General features: G+C 44.8%; 1 protein-coding gene and 1 pseudogene across 2 annotated transcripts in view; one reads left to right on the top strand and one right to left on the bottom strand.

Moving 5' to 3' along the window:
- The window catches only part of LOC126234347 (vesicular glutamate transporter 2.1-like), a 165,970-nt gene that overhangs the window by 46,636 nt on the left and 98,362 nt on the right, over positions 1–20,972 (bottom strand). For both annotated transcript variants that reach the window (XM_049943032.1, XM_049943033.1), the window contains 2 exons: positions 16,939–17,172; positions 9,379–9,553 (listed from right to left, as the gene is read on the bottom strand). In XM_049943032.1, coding sequence (XP_049798989.1) covers positions 9,379–9,553; positions 16,939–17,172 — 409 coding nt within the window. The remainder of the gene's footprint in view (positions 1–9,378; positions 9,554–16,938; positions 17,173–20,972) is intronic.
- On the top strand, positions 7,400–7,517 carry LOC126238713 (5S ribosomal RNA; annotated as a pseudogene).

The raw sequence follows: 20,972 nt of genomic DNA, 5'->3' as shown, positions 1-20,972 counted from the left end.
GTTGGAGGAAAAGGAGGAGGTAAACTGCAGGAGTATCCAGGGCAAGGTTCCTGAATTAGTATCGCTTATTGAAGGAAATAGTGCGCATATAGTATTAGGAACGGAAAGTTGGTTAAAACCGGAAGTGAACAGTAACGAAATCCTAGACACAGAATGGAATATATACCGCAAGGATAGGATAAACGCCAATGGTGGAGGAGTATTTATAGCAGTAAAGAATTCAATAATATCCAGTGAAGTTATTAGCGAATGCGAATGTGAAATAATCTGGGTTAAGTTAAGTATCAAAGGTGGGTCAGATATGATAGTCGGATGCTTCTATAGACCACCTGCATCAGCAACCGTAGTAGTTGAGCGCCTCAGAGAGAACCTGCAGAACGTCGTGAAGAAGTTTCGTGATCATACTATTGTAATAGGGGGAGACTTCAATCTACCAGGTATAGAATGGGATAGTCACACAATCAGAACTGGAGCCAGGGACAGAGACTCTTGTGACATTATCCTGAATGCCTTGTCCGAGAATTACTTCGAGCAGATACTTAGAGAACCAACTCGTGAAGCTAACGTTTGAGACCTCATAGCAACAAATAGACCGGAACTTTTCGACTCCGTGAATGTAGAAGAGGGTATCAGTGATCATAAGTCAGTGGTTGCATCAATGACTACAAGTGTAATAAGAAATGCCAAGAAAGGAAGGAAAATATATTTGCTTAACAAGAGTGATAGGGCACAAATCGCAGAATATCTGAGTGACCACCATCAAACGTTCATTTCTGAGGAAGAGGATGTGGAACAAAAATGGAAAAAATTCAGAAACATCGTCCAGTACGCCTTAGATAAGTTCGTACCGACTAAGGTCCAAAGCGAGGGGAAAGATCCACCGTGGTATAACAATAATGTACGAAAGGTACTACGGAAACAAAGAAAGCTTCATCATAGGTTTAAGAGTAGTCGAATCATAGCTGATAAGGAAAAGCTGAACGAAGCGAAAAAGAGCGTAAAGAGAGCAATGAGAGAAGCATTCAACGAATTCGAACATAAAACATTGGCAAACAATCTAAACAAGAACCCTAAAAAGTTTTGGTCATATGTAAAATCGGTAAGCGGATCTAAATCCCCTATTCAGTCACTCGTTGACCACGATGGCACCGAAACAGAGGACGACCGAAGAAAGGCAGAAATACTGAATTCAGTGTTCCGAAACTGTTTCACTGCGGAAAATCGTAACACGGTCCCTGACTTCAGCCGTCGCACGGACGCCAAAACGGAAAATATTGAAATAAACGATATCGGAAATGAAAAACAACTGCTATCACTTAGTAGCGGAAAAGCATCCGGACCAGACGAGATACCCGTAAGATTCTACAGTGATTATGCTAAAGAACTTGCCCCCTTTCTATCAGCAATTTATCGTAGATCTCTGGAAGAACGTAAAGTACCTAGCGACTGGAAGAAAGCGCAGGTCGTTCCCATTTTCAAGAAGGGTCATAAATCAGATGCGAATAATTATAGGCCTATTTCGCTTACGTCAATCTGTTGTAGAATAATGGAACATGTTTTATGTTCTCGTATTATGACGTTCTTAGATAATACAAATCTCCTTCATCATAACCAACATGGATTCCGCAAACAGAGATCATGTGAAACTCAGCTCGCCCTATTTGTCCAAGAAATTCACAGTGCCGTAGACACTGGCGAGCAGATTGATGCCGTATTCCTGGACTTCAGGAAGGCATTTGATACGGTTCCGCACTTACGTTTAGTGAAAAAAATACGAGCTTACGGAATATCGGACCAGGTTTGTGATTGGATTCAGGATTTCCTAGAAGAAAGAACACAACATGTCATTCTTAACGGTTCAAAATCTGCAGATGTAGAGGTAATTTCGGGAGTACCTCAAGGAAGCGTGATAGGACCTTTATTGTTTACAATATACATAAATGACTTAGTTGACAACATCGGTAGCTCCGTGAGGCTATTTGCAGATGACACGGTTGTCTACAAGAAGGTAGCAACATCAGAAGACTCGTACGTACTCCAGGAAGACCTGCAGAGGATTAATGAATGGTGCGACAGCTGGCAGCTTTCCCTAAACGTAGATAAATGTAATATAATGCGCATACATAGGGGCAGAAATCCATTCCAGTACGATTATGCCATAGGTGGTAAATCATTGGAAGCGGTAACGACCGTAAAATACTTAGGAGTTACTATCCGGAGCGATCTGAAGTGGAATGATCACATAAAACAAATAGTGGGAAAAGCAGGCGCCAGGTTGAGATTCATAGGAAGAATTCTAAGAAAATGTGACTCATCGACGAAAGAAGTAGCTTACAAAACGCTTGTTCGTCCGATTCTTGAGTATTGCTCATCAGTATGGGACCCTTACCAGGTTGGATTAATAGAAGAGATAGACATGATCCAGCGAAAAGCAGCGCGATTCGTCATGGGGACATTTAGTCAGCGTGAGAGCGTTACGGAGATGCTGAACAAGCTCCAGTGGCGGACACTTCAAGAAAGGCGTTACGCAATACGGAGAGGTTTATTATCGAAATTACGAGAGAGCACATTCCGGGAAGAGATGGGCAACATATTACTACCGCCCACATATATCTCGCGTAATGATCACAACGAAAAGATCCGAGAAATTAGAGCAAATACGGAGACTTACAAGCAGTCGTTCTTCCCACGGACAATTCGTGAATGGAACAGGGAAGGGGGGATCAGATAGTGGTACAATAAGTACCCTCCGCCACACACCGTAAGGTGGCTCGCGGAGTATAGATGTAGATGTAGATGTAGATGTAGGTGGAGGAAGGGGGTGACGTCACACAGGAGTCGTGTGGGAGAAGGAAGGCAAATATGGAAGGCAAGGTGGAGCGTGTGGCGTTCAAGGATTTCAAGGGCCTTGTAAAAGTGGGAGGTGGGGGGGGGGGGGGGGGGGCAATGAGATGACCATAAATGGTGAGGTACAAATCGCAGAGACGGAAGGAGTGGGTGGTGCAGCCTATGACGATTGCCTGGTTTTGGAGGGGTTGATACGAAGGAACCACTGGTTACAGCAAGTGGTGAACTGGTCAAGGTGGGTTTGGAGGGTGTGTTGGGACTATTGACCGGTAGGATAGAGAGCCAGGAAGGCGGTGTCATCAGCATATTGGAGGACGTGGACAGGTGGGGGTGGCTTGGGCATATCGGCAGAGTACAGGAGATAGAGGAGAGGGGACAGGATGGAGCCACGTGGGACGCCAGCAGTGGGATAAAAGATACAGGAGTTAGTGTTGTGGAGGGTGACATAGGAAGGACGGCCTTAGAGGAAGGAAGCGAGAAGATGGAAAAAACTGATAGGCAGGGCGTAGGTTTTGAGTTTAAAGAGGAGACCAGGATGCCATATGCAGTCATAGGCATTTTGGAGGTCAAGGGAAACAAAAATGGTGGAGTGACGGGAATTAAGCTGTTGGGAGAGAAGGTGGACAAGGTTAAGGAGTTGGTCTTTGGTGGGGAAGGAGGGTCAGAAGCCACACTGGGTAAGCGGGAGGAGGTGGTGTTGATTAAGGTGCTGATGGATACGACAGGAGAGGATGGATTCGAAGACCTTACTGAAGATGGAGGTGAGGCAGATGGGACGATAGGAAGAGTCGATGGAAGGGGGTTTGTTGGGTTTGAGGAATAAGAGGACGTGGGAAGTCTTCCACAGGTCGGGGCAGAAGCTGGTAGAGAAGCTGCCCTTGTAGAGATTGGCAACGACAGTCAGGAAGGAGAAGAGGCTTTCTCTAAGGTGGCGATAGGTGACACAGTCGTGACCAGGGGCCATGTTGCATTTTGACCAGACGATAAATTTAATGCCTTGTGCACTGATCGCAGTGTTGATGTCAGAGGGGGGCAAATGCCCCAGGTACTGGAGACGAGGAGCAAGTGGAGTGACTGAGGTATCAGCACATTCCATGATGGTGGGGAAAAGAGAATAATCAAAGTGGGGATCATCAGGGACAGAGAAAGGTGGGAAGCGAAGTGGTTGGCCTTATCGAGGTTGTCATGAAGGGGTAGTCGTTATGGAGAAGGGGGTAATGGGGTGCAGAATGGGAACCAGTAAGGCGATGGAAGGTGGACCAGTACTTGGAGGAATTGACAGGGAGGGTGGTGTTGAGTTGTGTACAGGTCTGGCGCCAGTCCCAGCATTTCTTTGCTGTAATAAGGTTCCACACATGTCGCTGTATTTGCCGGTGGCGTTGGAGTGTGTCCCTGTCACGAGTGCACAGGAAGGAGCGATAGAGTCTGCGAGATTCGCGGAGGAGGATAACAGTCCATGGAGGGTGAGTGGGACAGTGGGATGGATGGTTTCAGTAGGAACATTGGCCTCCACAGCCTCAGTATGGCCTTGTGAAGGAAGGATGAGGCATGGAAGATGTCGTCAGGATATTGATAGGTAAGAGGGTGGCTTTTGACCTGGGTGGCGATGGATTCCCAGTAGGCATCCCAGTTGGCGCGATGGTAGTCATGGACTACCTTGGGAGGGGGTGCAGGGCGAGGAGCCAGAAGGGGGTGGACAGGGAGGTGGTCACTACCTGTGGGGTCAAGGTTGTCGACGGCGATACTCCCAAGGAGGTTGGCAGACGCAATGACAACATTGGGGGTGGTATCGCATTCGGGATGGGTATGCTGGGGAAGGGGACAAGGTAGCCTTGGATCATGGGGAGGAACTGATGTCACCACCGAAGTGCGGCAGGAGAGTGGCTATGGATGTTGACGTCAGCGGCAATCACGTAGGTGGAGAATGTGTGGACAATGTGGGAGATGAAGTCATACGGAGGAGGAGCAGTGAAATGGACATAGATGGTGCGCAGGTAATGGTGAGGGAGGGGAAGAAGACACTGAGGATAAGGCGTTCGGTGGGGTCATTGAGGAGGGGTTGTGGCCAGACAGCGATATGCTTAAGGTGGCCGATGGCAACTCCTCCCTGCACTTGAGGACCAGGAGCATCAGTGCTGTGGAGGACATAGGGAGATGTGCGGAGAGTATGGTGGGGCTGGAGAAAGGTTTCGTTCAGGAGGAAGGTGTCGACCCAGTGGTGGGAGAGTGTGTTCATTAGGAGCTATTTGTTGGTGCAGAAGGAGTGGATGTTCTGGAATAGTATGCGACACTCATGCCGCACCATGATGGGAAGAGAGGGGGTGTGAAGAGAGGGGAGGGAGTGGCTTAAACCAGGGAGTCAAGGGTTGGGTGAAGGTGAAGTGGGCTTGGTCATGGGAGTAAGTGGAGAAGGTGTTCAGGTAAAAGACAGAGCAGGCAGCGAGGGAGATCTGTTTGAGGGTGTGTGGGCATTGAAAAGGGTGAATGTTTTGGAGGACTATGGTGAGGATGTGGATGATGTCTTCAGCCGTAGGGGGTGGACAGAGGGAATTGTTGGGGTGGCTGGGGGGTTTGATGGGATGGTCATGGACAGTAAGCTTGGGGGTGGCAAGAGGATCGTACTGTTTGTAATGGAACTGTTATAAGCTGATGTCCTTACTGACTGGGTATGGCATCTACCTTTTTGCCTCATAATATGTTCGTGGATACTGAAGTTTTTATTTATCTACCTTTTTGCCGTATAATATGTTCGTGGATACTGAAGTTTTTATTTATATACGTTACAGGCAGACAATACGACTAGCATATGGACAAGGGAGGATAAGTGCGTCTTAATGGAGCTAAGGTGGAAATTTTATCCACGTCCATTTCATAAACAAACTGTGCCAACTGCGAGCCAGATACACCCGATAACTGCCGCATAATCGCGACGCGATCGCTTATATGTTGTTCAGGCATCCGTACCGTATGGACAAGCCAGATCGTTCTGAGTGTTTGGTAGGACGGTGGAGATGAAGCCAGAGCGTTACACGTTGAATACCACGGCTCGTGTGACGACGGTTGAACAAGCAGGGATGGCGATTATCGCCGAATGAACTGCTTTTCTGTTACATAGTTTTTTTTTCCGCCCCTGTTTAACCTGACTGTTGAAACCGCTCAAAATAGCCGGTTTCTGAAATAACAGACTTTCAGCTTTTTATTCCTATCATTTCCTGCAATAAACTTATAAATCGAACAACGATTGGAAAATACTGGCTATCTCAGTTTCAAGATACATAGAAACAAAATATTAAATCAAAGAAAACTTAGTCCGTCTACCGTTCGCTGCTTTTCTCGAGAAGTGATAAGTGGTTGAATACTATAAAAAGTCACTAGTGTTCTCAAAATGATTTCTAATTTATTGAAACCATTCTAAAATATCATGTTGTAATCCGGGATCGTACCAGAATTGGACATTACGAGTAGTCAGTGGTAAAGGGTGAAAACAGGTTGAAAACACGGTTTTTCCTGTTAATTTCTCTGTTTTCAAGGGCTACAAGCAGATGAAGGCATATTAAGTGGGCACAGGCAGCAGATCAGTTACGATAATTTCTTTCCTCTTTTATTAATTCATAGAAATTACAGACAAATGTTTAATCTTTTAAAGGAAATGAAGTACTTTACTACATTGCTACGTCACTTCGTAAAAATATTTCCAGGCTAGGGTTGCTGCCATTCTGCAATACAACGGATGTTTGAGGAGGCAACGAGGAAATACCGTACACAGGCCACGTGGAGCACAAGTCTTGTATACTGTACGTACCCGCGTACCTTGAGCCATGAGACACGGATACAGGGGCAGTATTGTTTCAGCAATGCTGTGCCAGTTCTTATCCCATTTGTTTATTGCTCGTTTCTGTCGGCATATTTATTAAAACAGCACTGATCGTTTTTCTCCATTTTCTATAAAGACGCAATTATTCAAACGAATGCAAATTTTACGAATAAAAATTACTCCTTTTTTAAAAAACGTTTATTTAAGAACGAAAAATTTTAGCACTGCTGCTATTGCTAATTGATATTTCGTTTTCTTTACTCTGATAGCAGTAAAAAATAGAAAAAAATATCTGCTATAACCGCGAACAGAAAGATATCAAAACACCAGTTATTCGGAACTAAAATACCAGTATCGATTTTAACCAGTCGGTTTTTCCCGTCCCTATTAACAAAGCCTGTGTCCGATCCCTGTCGGTCAGGATATTTTCACGATCGCTGTTCTTACGCCGTGTTACAAAGCTGTAAGTGAGTGGTACACCATTCCTTATAGATACGTTGAACAAGCTGCGTTGGTGAAGCAAAAATCTGAGAACTTCATTGGCAGTGTGCTCTTGGGCACGTCCAGACACGGTAGCTCCTTCCTGCCTTTCTGTCACGTCTCCACGCCGATGCATCTCTCAGCACTCATTCCATGCAAACTGTAGTTTGTGATTTACTCCAGTTAATTCAAAACCAAGGAGTACTATCAGGGGATTTATTTCTTTTGTTTGAAACGGGCTTTTTCTACCTTATGTAAGTTAACGGCCTTGCCGTAGCGGTAACACTGGTTCCCGTCAGATCTCCGAAGTTAAGCGTTATCGGGCTTGATTAGCACTTGGATGGGTGACCGTCTGGTCTGCCGAGCGCTGTTGGCAAACGGGCTGCACGCAGTCCCTGTAACGCCAATTGAGGAGCTACTTGACGGGGAAGTAGCGGCTCCGGTCACAAAAACTGACAACGGCCGGGAGAGCGGTGTGCTGACCACATGCTCCTCGATATCCCCATCCGGTGACGCCTGTGGGCTGAAGATGTGATGACGGTCGGTCGGTACCGTTGGGCCTTCAAAGGCTGTTCGGACGGAGTTTTATATACGAGGACTGGAACTTAAATAGTGGCAACTATTTATTCACAGCCGATACAAAAGAGTTAAATGCTTGCACCTGTTACTGTTCATCAAAGTAGTCACCAGCACCCTTTGCCAGCGATGTGGAAGGCGTAGCATACCGTTAGCAGAGCCTGTTCTGTTGATGGTGCGAATGGAGCGGTCTACTGCCTGTCGAATCTCTGGAACAGGTCTGAAGTGAATGCCACGAAGCGGTTCCTTCATCTTCGGAACCAAATCAAAGTCACAAGGACTTAAGTCCGGGGAGTATGGTGGATGGTACAGTACTTCCCAGTCCCATCGACCGAACAGAGCGGCCACAGCTTGCGCTGTATGCGCCAGCGCACTGTCGTGCAAAATGATGGGTGGGTTGCGCAGAAAGTGTGGCCGCTTCTTCCACAAAGCTGGTCGCAGGTGATGCTCCAAAAACGAACAGTAATACCGTGCAGTGACGGTCTGCTGTTGAGGAACGTAATGCGTTAGGATAACACCATCACAGTCGTACACGAGAATCACCATAACTTTCACCACCTCTGACGCACTTTCGACTTTCGCGGCGACCCATAATAACACCATTCGTTGGACTGGCGTTTCAGTTTTGGCTCGAACGATGTGGCCCATGCTACGATACGGCATAAGAAATACTCTCCTTCGCGCTCATAGCACTCCAAGTGCGTCTGAGCAGCGCCGTAACGCATCCATTTCTGCATTTCCATCAAATCGTGAGGAACCCATGGTGATGCAATTTTTCGCATGCCCACGTGTTCCTTCAGGATGCGAAGCACAGTCGTATGCGCTAATCCGATTTCGTGGGCGAGCTCACGAATCGTATGGCGTCGATCACTGTCCACTAACGCGGCAACAGCATGCACTTCTTCTTCAGAGGCGCTAGGACGACCTGCCCGATGCATGTCTGCCACTGTTTGCCGGCCTTCGTTGAAGGCTTTTACCCAACGTGCCACTGTTCCGCACGGCAATGCCGATTCCCCACACGCCTCTTGAAAGCCTTGATGACACTGTCGTGCTGTACGACCTCTACCACATTCAATCTTGATCCAAATCCGTTGCTCCTGTTTCGAAAACATAGTGACGCCATAACGTTAGACCACTCGCTCATAAGTGACTGTGTTTCCCCTGATTGTGCGTACCCCGGTGACGTGGGACGGGCGAGTCCATTTGCTCGGAGGTAAGGCAGGTATGTCAACAACGTGTGATATCAGCGACAATAGTAGATTCCATTGCATAGTATCTCCACAGCAGTGTTGCCACTATTTAAGTTCCAACCTACGTATATAATGAATTTCTTATTTATATCATAGGAGCTCCCTTAATGACGACAACCATAAAAGGAAACTTGTCTATGGCTGAATGAATAAATAAATAATAATTAAAACTGACTCATACATAATTACCACTTCACTGACACGGTTCACGTTAGCGACGGAGGGTCACGTGATTGCCTGGTAACAAATCTACGCCGTATGCTGTTGTTCAGAGTGACTACCGTGCTCTTTTAAGGGAGTGGCTAACATTTTCTCCAGTGTGGTTGTGAGATGAATGAAATTTGCCTGTCAGTGACACGTAGCTGGGTGATTAAGTACTACATAGAGGTTCATCTGCTTGCGTTGCCTTACCACAGATGTAGAAGACGGCTTCCCAGCCGAGGTTGGACGCTATGACGCCGGACACGGGCAGCGACACGAACGTGCCGAAGTAGCTGCCGGAGAGCGCGAACGTGGCCAGCCGGCTCCTCTCGTGTGGAGGGGCCCAGCGAGACCACACGTGGTTGATGGCCGGGTGCGTCACTCCCTGGCACGGGTGTAACAGGAAAAAAAATCAGAATTATTCAGATTATTCTGTCTCAGAGCTAATTTTCAGACTCATCACACTGTATTTGTACAAACGGAACACTGCCGGATAGAGCACATCCTTCCCTTTGGCATCAACACTTACCACAGTAAGGTTAACACCGAAACCGATTTCAGCGTGCATAAAATCAAAAGACCTAGCTCCGATCATAACAACAAGGTATTACTCTTTTTTGAAGGACAGAACAAGAAATTCATTATATCCAGCTACAAAATTACTTCGAAGACGATAAACTCTTTCAGGGCAAACAGCACGGTTTTCATGAGGGATAGTCGACAGTTACGGCAAAATGGACTTCATTAGGAAGATAAGGCAAGGGTTTTCAGACAGATAAAGTGTGACACTGACACTCTGTGACCTCAGCAAGGCATTTGATTGCATCTCGCACGAAATATTGCTTAGTAAATTAAAGCACTATGGTTTGGAGGTGTTGTACTGGCTACTCTTCAACCCAATCTTGAAAACCGAAAGCAGATAGTATCAGCTCATGGCACACTCTCCCAGGGACAAAATCTAGAGCACGGCGTACCCCTGGGGTACCCCATAGAACATCTCCTGTTCCTTATATACGACAACAGTCCGGGTTGTAACAACCAAATGTTACGGTCTGTTGATGACAACGCTCTTTTTGCGGAAGGAAACACAAGCTCTGCAAGCAACAAACATGCTCCCTGGTAACTTGAAAGAATGGCTCATCGACAATCAAATGAAAATTAATGAAGAAAAAACACGTCATCTGATCTGATATGCAGCCTTAGCAACGTTGGATACCATGATAATGCGGAGCAGGGGTGATTCTAGAAGTCGGTGAAGGGAGGGGGGGGGGGATAATGGTGGCGTGGGGAGGGGTTTGGGGGAATGGAATATCGCTTAACAAAATGAGAGTTGGGGTCCCCCACCGACAAATTGGTAAAATTTGGTGTTGCTTAAAGTAGTTTTTGGTAACTGTTTTGGAGTTAAGGGTAGAAACGTGTCTACAGAATGTGTGTACCCGGGAAAATAATACGATTTGAAGCAGATGTCCGGCGATTTCGAAGTTTTTGTCTGGGCTCATCAATTTAAATGTTGGTAGGCATACCCGGCGTATTTAGCTTCTTGATTATTGTAAGTGGTACTCGTACATTAATATACATTCAGTGTATATTAATAAATAACTAGGCACCCATTTTCAGTTAAATGATATTTATTGATTTAGATGGTAAGCTATTTGCCGCTCTTATTATTTTGTTAAAATGTGTTTGAAATACATTGCAACCTATATTGCCACATAATTATAAAAAAATAATTGAATCTGTTGAAGTAATATATTCGCTGATTTCTGAAGTTATTTTATCCAGTGTAATATGATAGTCCTTTGTGGGGTGGGGGTGGGGGGGGTCATGTGCGGGGATGGATGGGGCACTGTAGCCCCCATAGCCCCCCTCCCTTGCCACTGCCCCTGATGTGGAGGTTGTCAAACTGCCGGGATTCATGATTGACAGAAAACTATCAACGAATGAGCACGCAGTGAATGTGTGCCCCAAGCTCTATCGTGTAATATACCTTCTGAGGAGACTAAAAACGTGTATTAACTGACACATACCTTATAACAGTGTATTAGGCACTATTTCATAGCCACATAAATTATGGCCTTCTGTGGTCAATGGAATAGCTACTCATACGTCCTGCTACTATGACCACCCATTAGCGCTGTTCAGTCAGGAGGCTGACGACTTCCAGAACTTGTCATGCCAACAACTGCAATTTGTCACCAAGACCATGTAGGCTACCTCGTGGGCGTGAGAGACCAGCGATGGAAGGAAAATGGCGTGACAGCAATGCCTCAAATGAAAGTATTTCGGTATATGAGTACAAGTTCTAGAAAAGGGCGTATTCCAAGGTATGTGCTCTCTTTTTATTAGTTTTTCTACTGTTTTTTTTTCAGCTAATGTGCTCTCTTTTCCTCAATTTTTCTATTGTTTTTCTTTCAGCTAATGGCTTTGAATTAAAGACGTATGGTGACTAATGATATGGATATTGTGCAACTGAATCATTAAGTGACTGATGTCTTGTGTCTAGATGTGTGATTTGAGCGTTATCTAATTTAATGTTTTGTCTACTTGCTGTGTTTAAAAATCAGAGGATTCTGAATCACGTGAGTAAAACGAGTTTTGGTTAGCAAATGTATATGTATATATGTGTAATGAGTTGTGTTAGTACCACCCAATTAATGAGTTGTCTATGACCATACAAATGTGGAGTGCTTGCAAAGTTAGTTCATGGATGTATTTACGTGATTCTAATTGTATTACTTGCAAATTTTTGCCTATTCAAGTTTTTTGGTGTTTTTCAAAGTTTTTTTGTAAAATTTGGAAAAACAGATGGCAGAGGAATGTGAGTGTTAATAAATAGTGTGTTTCAAGAAATTTATTGTGTTGAGAATTTTCCTGCAGTGTGTTTGTGTTTCTTTAGTGAAAATTCGTGGACACAAGGTGAAGGTTTTAAAAAGCGTGTGAACTGGCAGAAGAAACGAAATGTTGGTTCACAAGTAACAGGAAGCATTCCTCCAACGTCATCGGCGTCTTAATTTGTCAGTCCAGTTATTGCTATTGCAACTAAGTGTTTATTTTGTCTTTAACGAAATACACTCCTGGAAATTGAAATAAGAACACCGTGAATTCATTGTCCCAGGAAGGGGAAACTTTATTGACACATTCCTGGGGTCAGATACATCACATGATCACACTGACAGAACCACAGGCACATAGACACAGGCAACAGAGCATGCACAATGTCGGCACTAGTACAGTGTATATCCACCTTTCGCAGCAATGCAGGCTGCTACTCTCCCATGGAGACGATCGTACAGATGCTGGATGTAGTCCTGTGGAACGGCTTACCATGCCATTTCCACCTGGTGCCTCAGTTGGACCAGCGTTCGTGCTGGACGTGCAGACCGCGTGAGACGACGCTTCATCCAGTCCCAAACATGCTCAATGGGGGACAGATCCGGAGATCTTGCTGGCCAGGGTAGTTGACTTACACCTTCTAGAGCACGTTGGGTGGCACGGGATACATGCGGACGTGCATTGTCCTGTTGGAACAGCAAGTTCCCTTGCCGGTCTAGGAATAGTAGAACGATGGGTTCGATGACGGTTTGGATGTACCGTGCACTATTCAGTGTCCCCTCGACGATCACCAGTGGTGTACGGCCAGTGTAGGAGATCGCTCCCCACACCATGATGCCGGGTGTTGGCCCTGTGTGCCTCGGTCGTATGCAGTCCCGATTGTGGCGCTCACCTGCACGGCGCCAAACACGCATACGACCATCATTGGCACCAAGGCAGAAGCGACTCTCATGGCTGAAGACGACACGTCTCCATTCGTCCCTCCATTCACGCCTGTCGCGACACCACTGGAGGCGGGCTGCACGATGTTGGGGCGTGAGCGGAAGACGGCCTAACGGTGTGCGGGACCGTAGCCCAGCTTCATGGAGACGGTTGCGAATGGTCCTCGCCGATACCCCAGGAGCAACAGTGTCCCTAATTTTCTGGGAAGTGGCGGTGCGGTCCCCTACGGCACTGCGTAGGATCCTACGGTCTTGGCGTACATCCGTGCGTCGCTGCGGTCCGGTCCCAGGTCGACGGGCACGTGCACCTTCCGCCGACCACTGGCGACAACATCGATGTACTGTGGAGACCTCACGCCCCACGTGTTGAGCAATTCGGCGGTACGTCCACCCGGCCTCCCGCATGCCCACTATACGCCCTCGCTCAAAGTCCGTCAACTGCACATACGGTTCACGTCCACAATGTCGCGGCATGCTACCAGTGTTAAAGACTGCGATGGAGCTCCGTATGCCACGGCAAACTGGCTGACACTGACGGCGGCGGTGCACAAATGCTGCGCAGCTAGCGCCATTCGACGGCCAACACCGCGGTTCCTGGTGTGTCCGCTGTGCCGTGCGTGTGATCATTGCTTGTACAGCCCTCTCGCAGTGTCCGGAGCAAGTATGGTGGGTCTGACACACCGGTGTCAATGTGTTCTTTTTTCCATTTCCAGGAGTGTATATTTGACCTATTCATATTAGGCACCATCAGCGATCTATAACATAAAGAAAATCATTTAACGATATGCATCTTCTTAGGAGTTGTGTAGTATTTCCTGGCAGCATATTTAAGCTATGTAATTATTTACAATTACGGATTTGCAATTTATTTTTATTATTTTTAATTTTTTTCTTAGTTTTCTTTTTGTTTTTCTAATCTCTTCACGTGCTCATTGATTCTTCTTTAAGCACTAGATTCACACAGTACAGGTTTCTAACTGACAATATGTAGCACTTAATACGTTTCACTACACATAAAAATACCTGTTGCGCACTACACGTGGCCTTGACCACTGGTGTAGGGTTGACTGAGTGATCATCAAAGCTATAGAGGCTGAGAGTGGAGTGGGGTGTTGGGGACGGAACCGAGGGACAGTGGTTGTTAGGTGCACTGTGTGTGTGTGTGTGTGTGGGTGGGTGGGTGTGTGTTTGTGTGTGTGTGGGAGGGGGGGAGGGGGGTTGGGGTTGGTTGGACGATGCTTGGGTTGGTGTGCATGTGTGGGGTTGTCTTTCACTTTTTCAATTTTACATAATTTCTTCGTTAAATTTTTCACTAGTATTTTTATAGTAAGGTATGAATTAGTAAGAATATTGTTCGTCTGTTATTACTTTTGTCGTCGCCAAACATATTTTCGTTTTTATTTATGGCCCTCTGCATGAAATATTCATCCTGGGGCATCTAACTATCTGTTGTCATTAGTACTCTGAAGAAATAACAGAAACAATCATAATAATACTTAGCAAACCTCACTAACTGCTTGTGTTATCACTGTACATATCCCTATGAAGTAAATACAAGAGACAAAATTAAGAATATTCATTGATTTTTAAATTAATTTGAAAGAAATTATTTTTTATTTATCTTCTGCTTGTTATCCATCCATTGTTTCATTTCACAGACTTTGGTGCAATATGTCTAGTGGTATATTCTGGCTTACGAAATGGATTAACATTCCAATTTAGTTCTATATATACCATTAAGTGAAGTGTGAAAGATCATTTCCTTCTTCCTTTCTTTCAACCACGTTTTATTATAGATTTCATTGATAATCACAACCAGTACCGAAATAGTGCAACACAGCACTTCATCACGATTTATACACAACTATTTCTAAAAACATATCTCCTTGTTAGTAACTTCTTCCTGCAATAAGGGGTCAGAAACATCCAAAGATATTATTATCGTAAGCATCGATTACATTATAAACAAAGCCACATCGTGCATATTTCACTTACGACTTAATTTCTGTTTTAGTATTTCAGTACTAATTGTTAACGGTGATAATAGTAATAATCAGATAATAATAAGAACAGTCAATGTTTCTAGTTACTCCAATAAACAAAATATGTAGGACAGTTTTGAAAATACATTATTCGAATGAAAATAAATTTTACTTATATGCATTTAATAGTGGTACATATTGACTGGAATACTCTCTTTCAAATTCTAAAGGTGGCAGGGGTAAAATACAGGGAACGAAAAGCTATTTACAATTTGTACAGAAACCAGGTGGCAGTTATAAGAGTCAAGGGGCATGAAAAGGAAGCAGTGGTTGGGAAGGGAGTGAGACAGGGTTGTAGCCTCTCCCCGATGTTATTCAATCTGTATATTGAGCAAGCAGTAAAGGAAACAAAAGAAAAGTTCGGAGTAGGTATTAAAATCCATGGAGAAGAAATAAAAACTGAGGTTCGCCGATGACATTGTAATTCTGTCAGAGAGAGCAAAGGACTTGGAAGAGCAGTTGAACGGAATGGACATTGTCTTGAAAGGAGGATATAAGATGAACATCAACAAAAGCAAAACGAGGATAATGGAATGTAGTCGAATTAAGTCGGGTGATGTTGAGGGCATTAGATTAGGAAATGAGACACTTAAAGTAGTAAAGGAGTTTTGCTATTTGGGAAGCAAAATAACCGATGATGGTCGAAGTAGAGAAGATATAAAATGTAGACTGGCAATGGCAAGGAAAGCGTTTCTGAAGAAGAGAAATTTGTTAACATGGAGTATAGATTTAAGTGTCAGGAAGTCGTTTCTGAAAGTATTTGTATGGAGTGTAGCCATGTATGGAAGTGAAACATGGACGATAATTAGTTTAGACAAGAAGAGAATAGAAGCTTTCGAAATGTGGTGCTACAGAAGAATGCTGAAGATTAGATGGGTAGATCACATAACTAATGAGGAGGTATTGGATAGAACTTGGGAGAAGAGAAGTTTGTGGCACAACTTGACAAGAAGAAGGGACCGGTTTGTAGGACATGTTCTGAGGCGTCAAGGGATCACAAATTTAGCATTTAGGGCAGCGTGGAGGGTAAAAATCATAGAGGGAGACCAAGTGATGAATACACTAAGCATATTCAGAAGGATGTAGGTTGCAGTAGGTACTGGGAGATGAAGGAGCTTGCACAGGATAGAGTAGCACGGAGAGCTGTATCAAACCAGTCTCAGGACTGAAGACCACAACAACAACAACAACAGTGGTACATACGTAAATATTACGTTACAACATCGATATTGTAAAAAAAATCTTGATATTGATCGAGAAATTTGCAAGGATAGCCAAGCACGTTAAAGCATCCTCTTCCAGAACAGAGGGAGGCGCGCCAGTCCCCGATTGAATCCGCACAGAGGATCAACGATGAGGGCTGGTGTGCCAACCAGCCTGGATTTGGTTTTTAGGTTTCCTACATTCCAATAGGTATGCAATTCCCGCCCCAGTTCCACGTCCCGCAAACAATTAGAAAACGTTCTCACGTTTGCACATGAGATAACTCTCGAAGCAGAGAGCTGGACTGCACAAATTCTGTCGCGCCAAATCCGATTTAACGCGCTGACCCCACAAAACGGAATCCGCCTGAACAGGTCACGAATGCTCAACGGTACTGATCGGTTGCCGTTTCACCTTCAGCTTACGACATCACTCGATGCGAATATGGAGGGGCACGTGGTCAGCACACCGCTCTCCCGACTGTAGGAAGATATGGGGCATAAGGGCAGGAAGGAGAAGGAGAATAACAGTGAACGAGAAATTGTATTGGATAGCAATGTAAATTAAATGAGTGCATAGTGTTCTTTACTTTACTAAACAACGAGAATGTATGACTGACCATCTCCATTATAAGAATAACCCGTAAACAAAAATGATGACCCAGCGACAAAAATAGTAATAACAAATGCAGAATATTCTCATTAATTTAGAGCTAGTAAACAGCTTAGCGACTGAATATGCGGCGGTCTCACCTCCAGGAGTCCCTCGATGATGCGCAGGGCGAGCAGCAGGTAGACGGAGAGTCGCGCCAGCGGCGGCGTCAGCAGCGTGAGGGCGGCCGTGGCGGCGATGCCCGCCCCGTACAGCCGCGCGCCGCCCACACGCGCCGCCAGCCAGCCGCCCGGGATCTGCGTCACCACGTAGCCCCAGAAGAAGGCGCCCAGCACCAGGCCCTGCGTGCCCGACGACCACTCGAACTCGCGGCTCTGCGGGCACCAGCCACACACTGCGCGTCACTTACCAGCTGTCGCAGTGTGAGCTGTTGAGCTGTAGACTACGTAGATTCCTGCCCCAGTCCAAAGTAGCGAACGTTGTTATGCTGATGAGCCAAACATTATGACCATCTCCTTAGTAGTGTTGGTCCACATGTAGAATGTGAAAGCTTTCCAGATTCCTGTGGCATCGGACGTCTACACACTGGTCATGTTTGTAGGCACTGAGTTGGTACCACACAGTGTACCAGATGTGCACCACCTCAGGTTCAGGCGAACTTAGTTAACATTTCACTAGCATGCTCCTCGAACCACGGGCAGTTATCTGACTGGAAGATGCCACCAGTATTGGGTAAGACGTCAAACAAGAGGAAATGCAGGAGGTCCACAATAATGTTCTCATGGCCCACAAATATCGAGGAACCTTCTATTACTACCACAGGTAACATGGAAGCCTAAGTGAATAACCCACTTGGTGTAGTACTGCCTGTGTGTCTGTTGCAGCCCATGTTTCATGCAGTCGTTCACCTGCATGACAGTACATCCAGACATGACCATCGATCTGGTATAGCAATGAATGAGATTCATCAGACCAGGTGTCTCGATGGGTGTACCCTCACATTGCTAGAGTTGTAAACACATGATGCAATCAGAATTGTTTTGAACATCATCGCTTCGGTGGCTCAAAATGGTTCAAATGGCTCTGAGCACTATGTGACAAAACTTCTGAGGTCATCAGTCGCCTAGAACTTAGAACTAATTAAACCTAACTAACCTAAGGACATCACACACATCCATTCCCGAGGCAGGATTCGAACCTACGACCGTAGCGGTCGTTCGGTTCCAGACTGTAGCTCCTAGAACCGCACGGCCACTCTGGTCAGCTCGCTTCGGTGGGTACAGATGTTATGGTGCACGAAAATATAATGTCGCATGTGCATACTGACCTCCAAATCTTTGAACACAGTACTCTCATCAGTTAACATTATTACAACACTGTACTTCTTCTCCATTTGCAACTTTTCAAGGATGACTATATATTTATGGATGATGATGTATGACTGCATCAAACAGTGCAAGTGGAGGAGCTCTTGGAATGAGAGGATGTCCAGCAAATGGATAGGCTCTAAATCGCCTCCCCGTCTTAAAACCTACTGGTCACATGTGGGATGTGTGGAGATACATGTAGCAGCATGTCCACATGCACCAACGACTTTCCAACAATTGCCATCCGCAATCGTGAAGGAATGGAACGCCCTACCACAAAAAAACTTAATAACCTCATTTCTAGCATGGGAGCACATGGTCGATAATACATTGCCACTCATGGTGATTACAAGTAGTAGGGCAGGGTCGGTTCTGAGCAGAAAATAGTTGATTTCAGCACTTTTTGGTGTCTGCATTCCTGTAACTAATAATGTCAGCGTATTTCCATGTCAGTGTTCCACAAACTGCATTTGTGGTTCACTGAGGCAATTGTCATTATATTCAAAATTACTGACCTTCTCCCAGACCTCCGCTGCAAAACATCACTGTCATCATGTTCTCAGTCAATTAATGGGGGCTCTCACTGCTTTCACGCAATTTACTCTCTATTCTATCCCCATGCTCTGTAGTGATGGGACCATAACTAATTTGGAAAACTGTTTGCAAAATTGGCAGGAAATAGGTAGAATAGGTCACAAAAATTGCCAAACTGGCAGGATAGGCCAAAACGCAGATGCACGTGACTGATATGCACCCATGTCTGTCCTTGTAGAAAAAGATTCACGCAGTGCAGATGTAACTAGACATTGTAAATAATTAGCTGCCCAATGGTAAGTGCAGGTCTTTTTACTGTATTTAAACAGATTAATTCCAAATCCTCCTTTTCAGCAGTTGCATGAGTCTAGGCATCTGTACTTTGTTGTGAAGGGATTACTAATTAACATCACACATCACAAATAGTATGCACATCACATGCATGCCACACATGGTGCATGCCGTTCATGTGGACGTCACACAAACGTCATACCCACATCGAAAGTACGTCACACATTGCCTCATGACACTTTATGCAGATGTGCTTCAGCCTGCTGAATAAATTCATCCATTCCTCTGGAAAAAACGCATGCTATGCATAATGCGTAAGAAGAACAAACAAACTGTAAAATATAAAGATGCATTCACACTCATCTCCACCTCCTTTCCCCTCAGTAGCCCAAATATTTGTTGTCAAGTTGGTAGCTGCCAAAGAAAATATAAGAAAAGTATTTACTATCTTAATTTGAATTTCATTTTATCAAAACGATGTGCTACATTTCAGATAAAGATATACTCACATTCACTGGCTCTTCCTGCATTTAGGCATGTATTTTATCAGTATGTAAAATTGACCCCCATAATCATACATAAATATATGCCTGCAAAAATGTGCATCTACTATGTCTAACAAAATTACACATCACCCAACAACATGTACCATCCATCTTAAGACTCAGAAATATAAAAGATGTGTACTGTGTATATGGCATCTTGAGTTGCTTATTTGATCGAAAAAAATTCGTTCAAACACATGCAGCTCATCTACGACTTGAGACAATCGCCATTTAAGAGAGAAAGTTATCAACTTCATGGTACACCAGATACAGCACTGGCAGTACAGCTTTTTTGATATCGAACAGGCAGTCTGTGTGGAGCATAATGCACTGTACTGGAGATTTTTACTGACAACCTCCGAAAGACAGCTGCCGGCATGTGGTGTCTACTCCACGGCAAGTGCTTACTGTCAAAAGAACTGACAGCTTTCTTGTAGACACAGTATGTGCAAATATCAGTGCATGGGCGTTCTGTATGTAAGCTGCTACAATGAATGTGGTGTGTCTTTGGTATTCAACCAACTGAAAAAAATTCTGAACTGTTTTTCAGAGTGGATAACATAGGCAGTAGGTTTCATGAGATTCAACTGCTGATAGCGAGCCTAGTGGGACAGCTTTCCTGGGACAGCACATCACCATGCAAATACACCTCTTCGATTGCATGCAATTCATGTACATATTGACAGTACATTAAACCTAAGTCCCCCCTCCACTCCTATAAACAATCAGTTTAGAGCTCGGATTGAATGTAAAAAAATAATTGTGAGACCACACTATGTGCTATATCTCAGCAGTTCAGTGTGATGCTAGAACGTAACAGACATCAAGTATAGCACACACAAGATAGAATGTGTGTCTGCCTACTATAAATTGATGTGTAAATACGTTCATTCATGTATAAAAAGATCCGTTCAATTCAGGTATAACTGCACATTGTAAATAATTAGTTCAGATTTACCATTTGAAAAAACTGATCACCTTATATATAGACATGTCTTATTGTCAGCACATCTATATAGAGTCATATGTTAACAACAGCCTCAATAGTTGGTTAAGTATTTACACCTGCAACAAATGTTACATTAGAATTTTTTCAGATGCGCATGCACACACAATATATATATATATATATATATATATATATATATATATATATATATATATATATATATACTCCTGGAAATGGAAAAAAGAACACATTGACACCAGTGTGTCAGACCCACCATACTTGCTCCGGACACTGCGAGAGGGCTGTACAAGCAATGATCACACGCACGGCACAGCGGACACACCAGGAACCGCGGTGTTGGCCGTCGAATGGCGCTAGCTGCGCAGCATTTGTGCACCGCCGCCGTCAGTGTCAGCCAGTTTGCCGTGGCATACGGAGCTCCATCGCAGTCTTTAACACTGGTAGCATGCCGCGACAGCGTGGACGTG

This window comes from Schistocerca nitens, chromosome 2 (assembly GCF_023898315.1).
Source record: "Schistocerca nitens isolate TAMUIC-IGC-003100 chromosome 2, iqSchNite1.1, whole genome shotgun sequence".
NCBI lineage: Eukaryota > Metazoa > Arthropoda > Insecta > Orthoptera > Acrididae > Schistocerca > Schistocerca nitens.
This window is presented reverse-complemented; position numbering and strand designations above follow the sequence as displayed.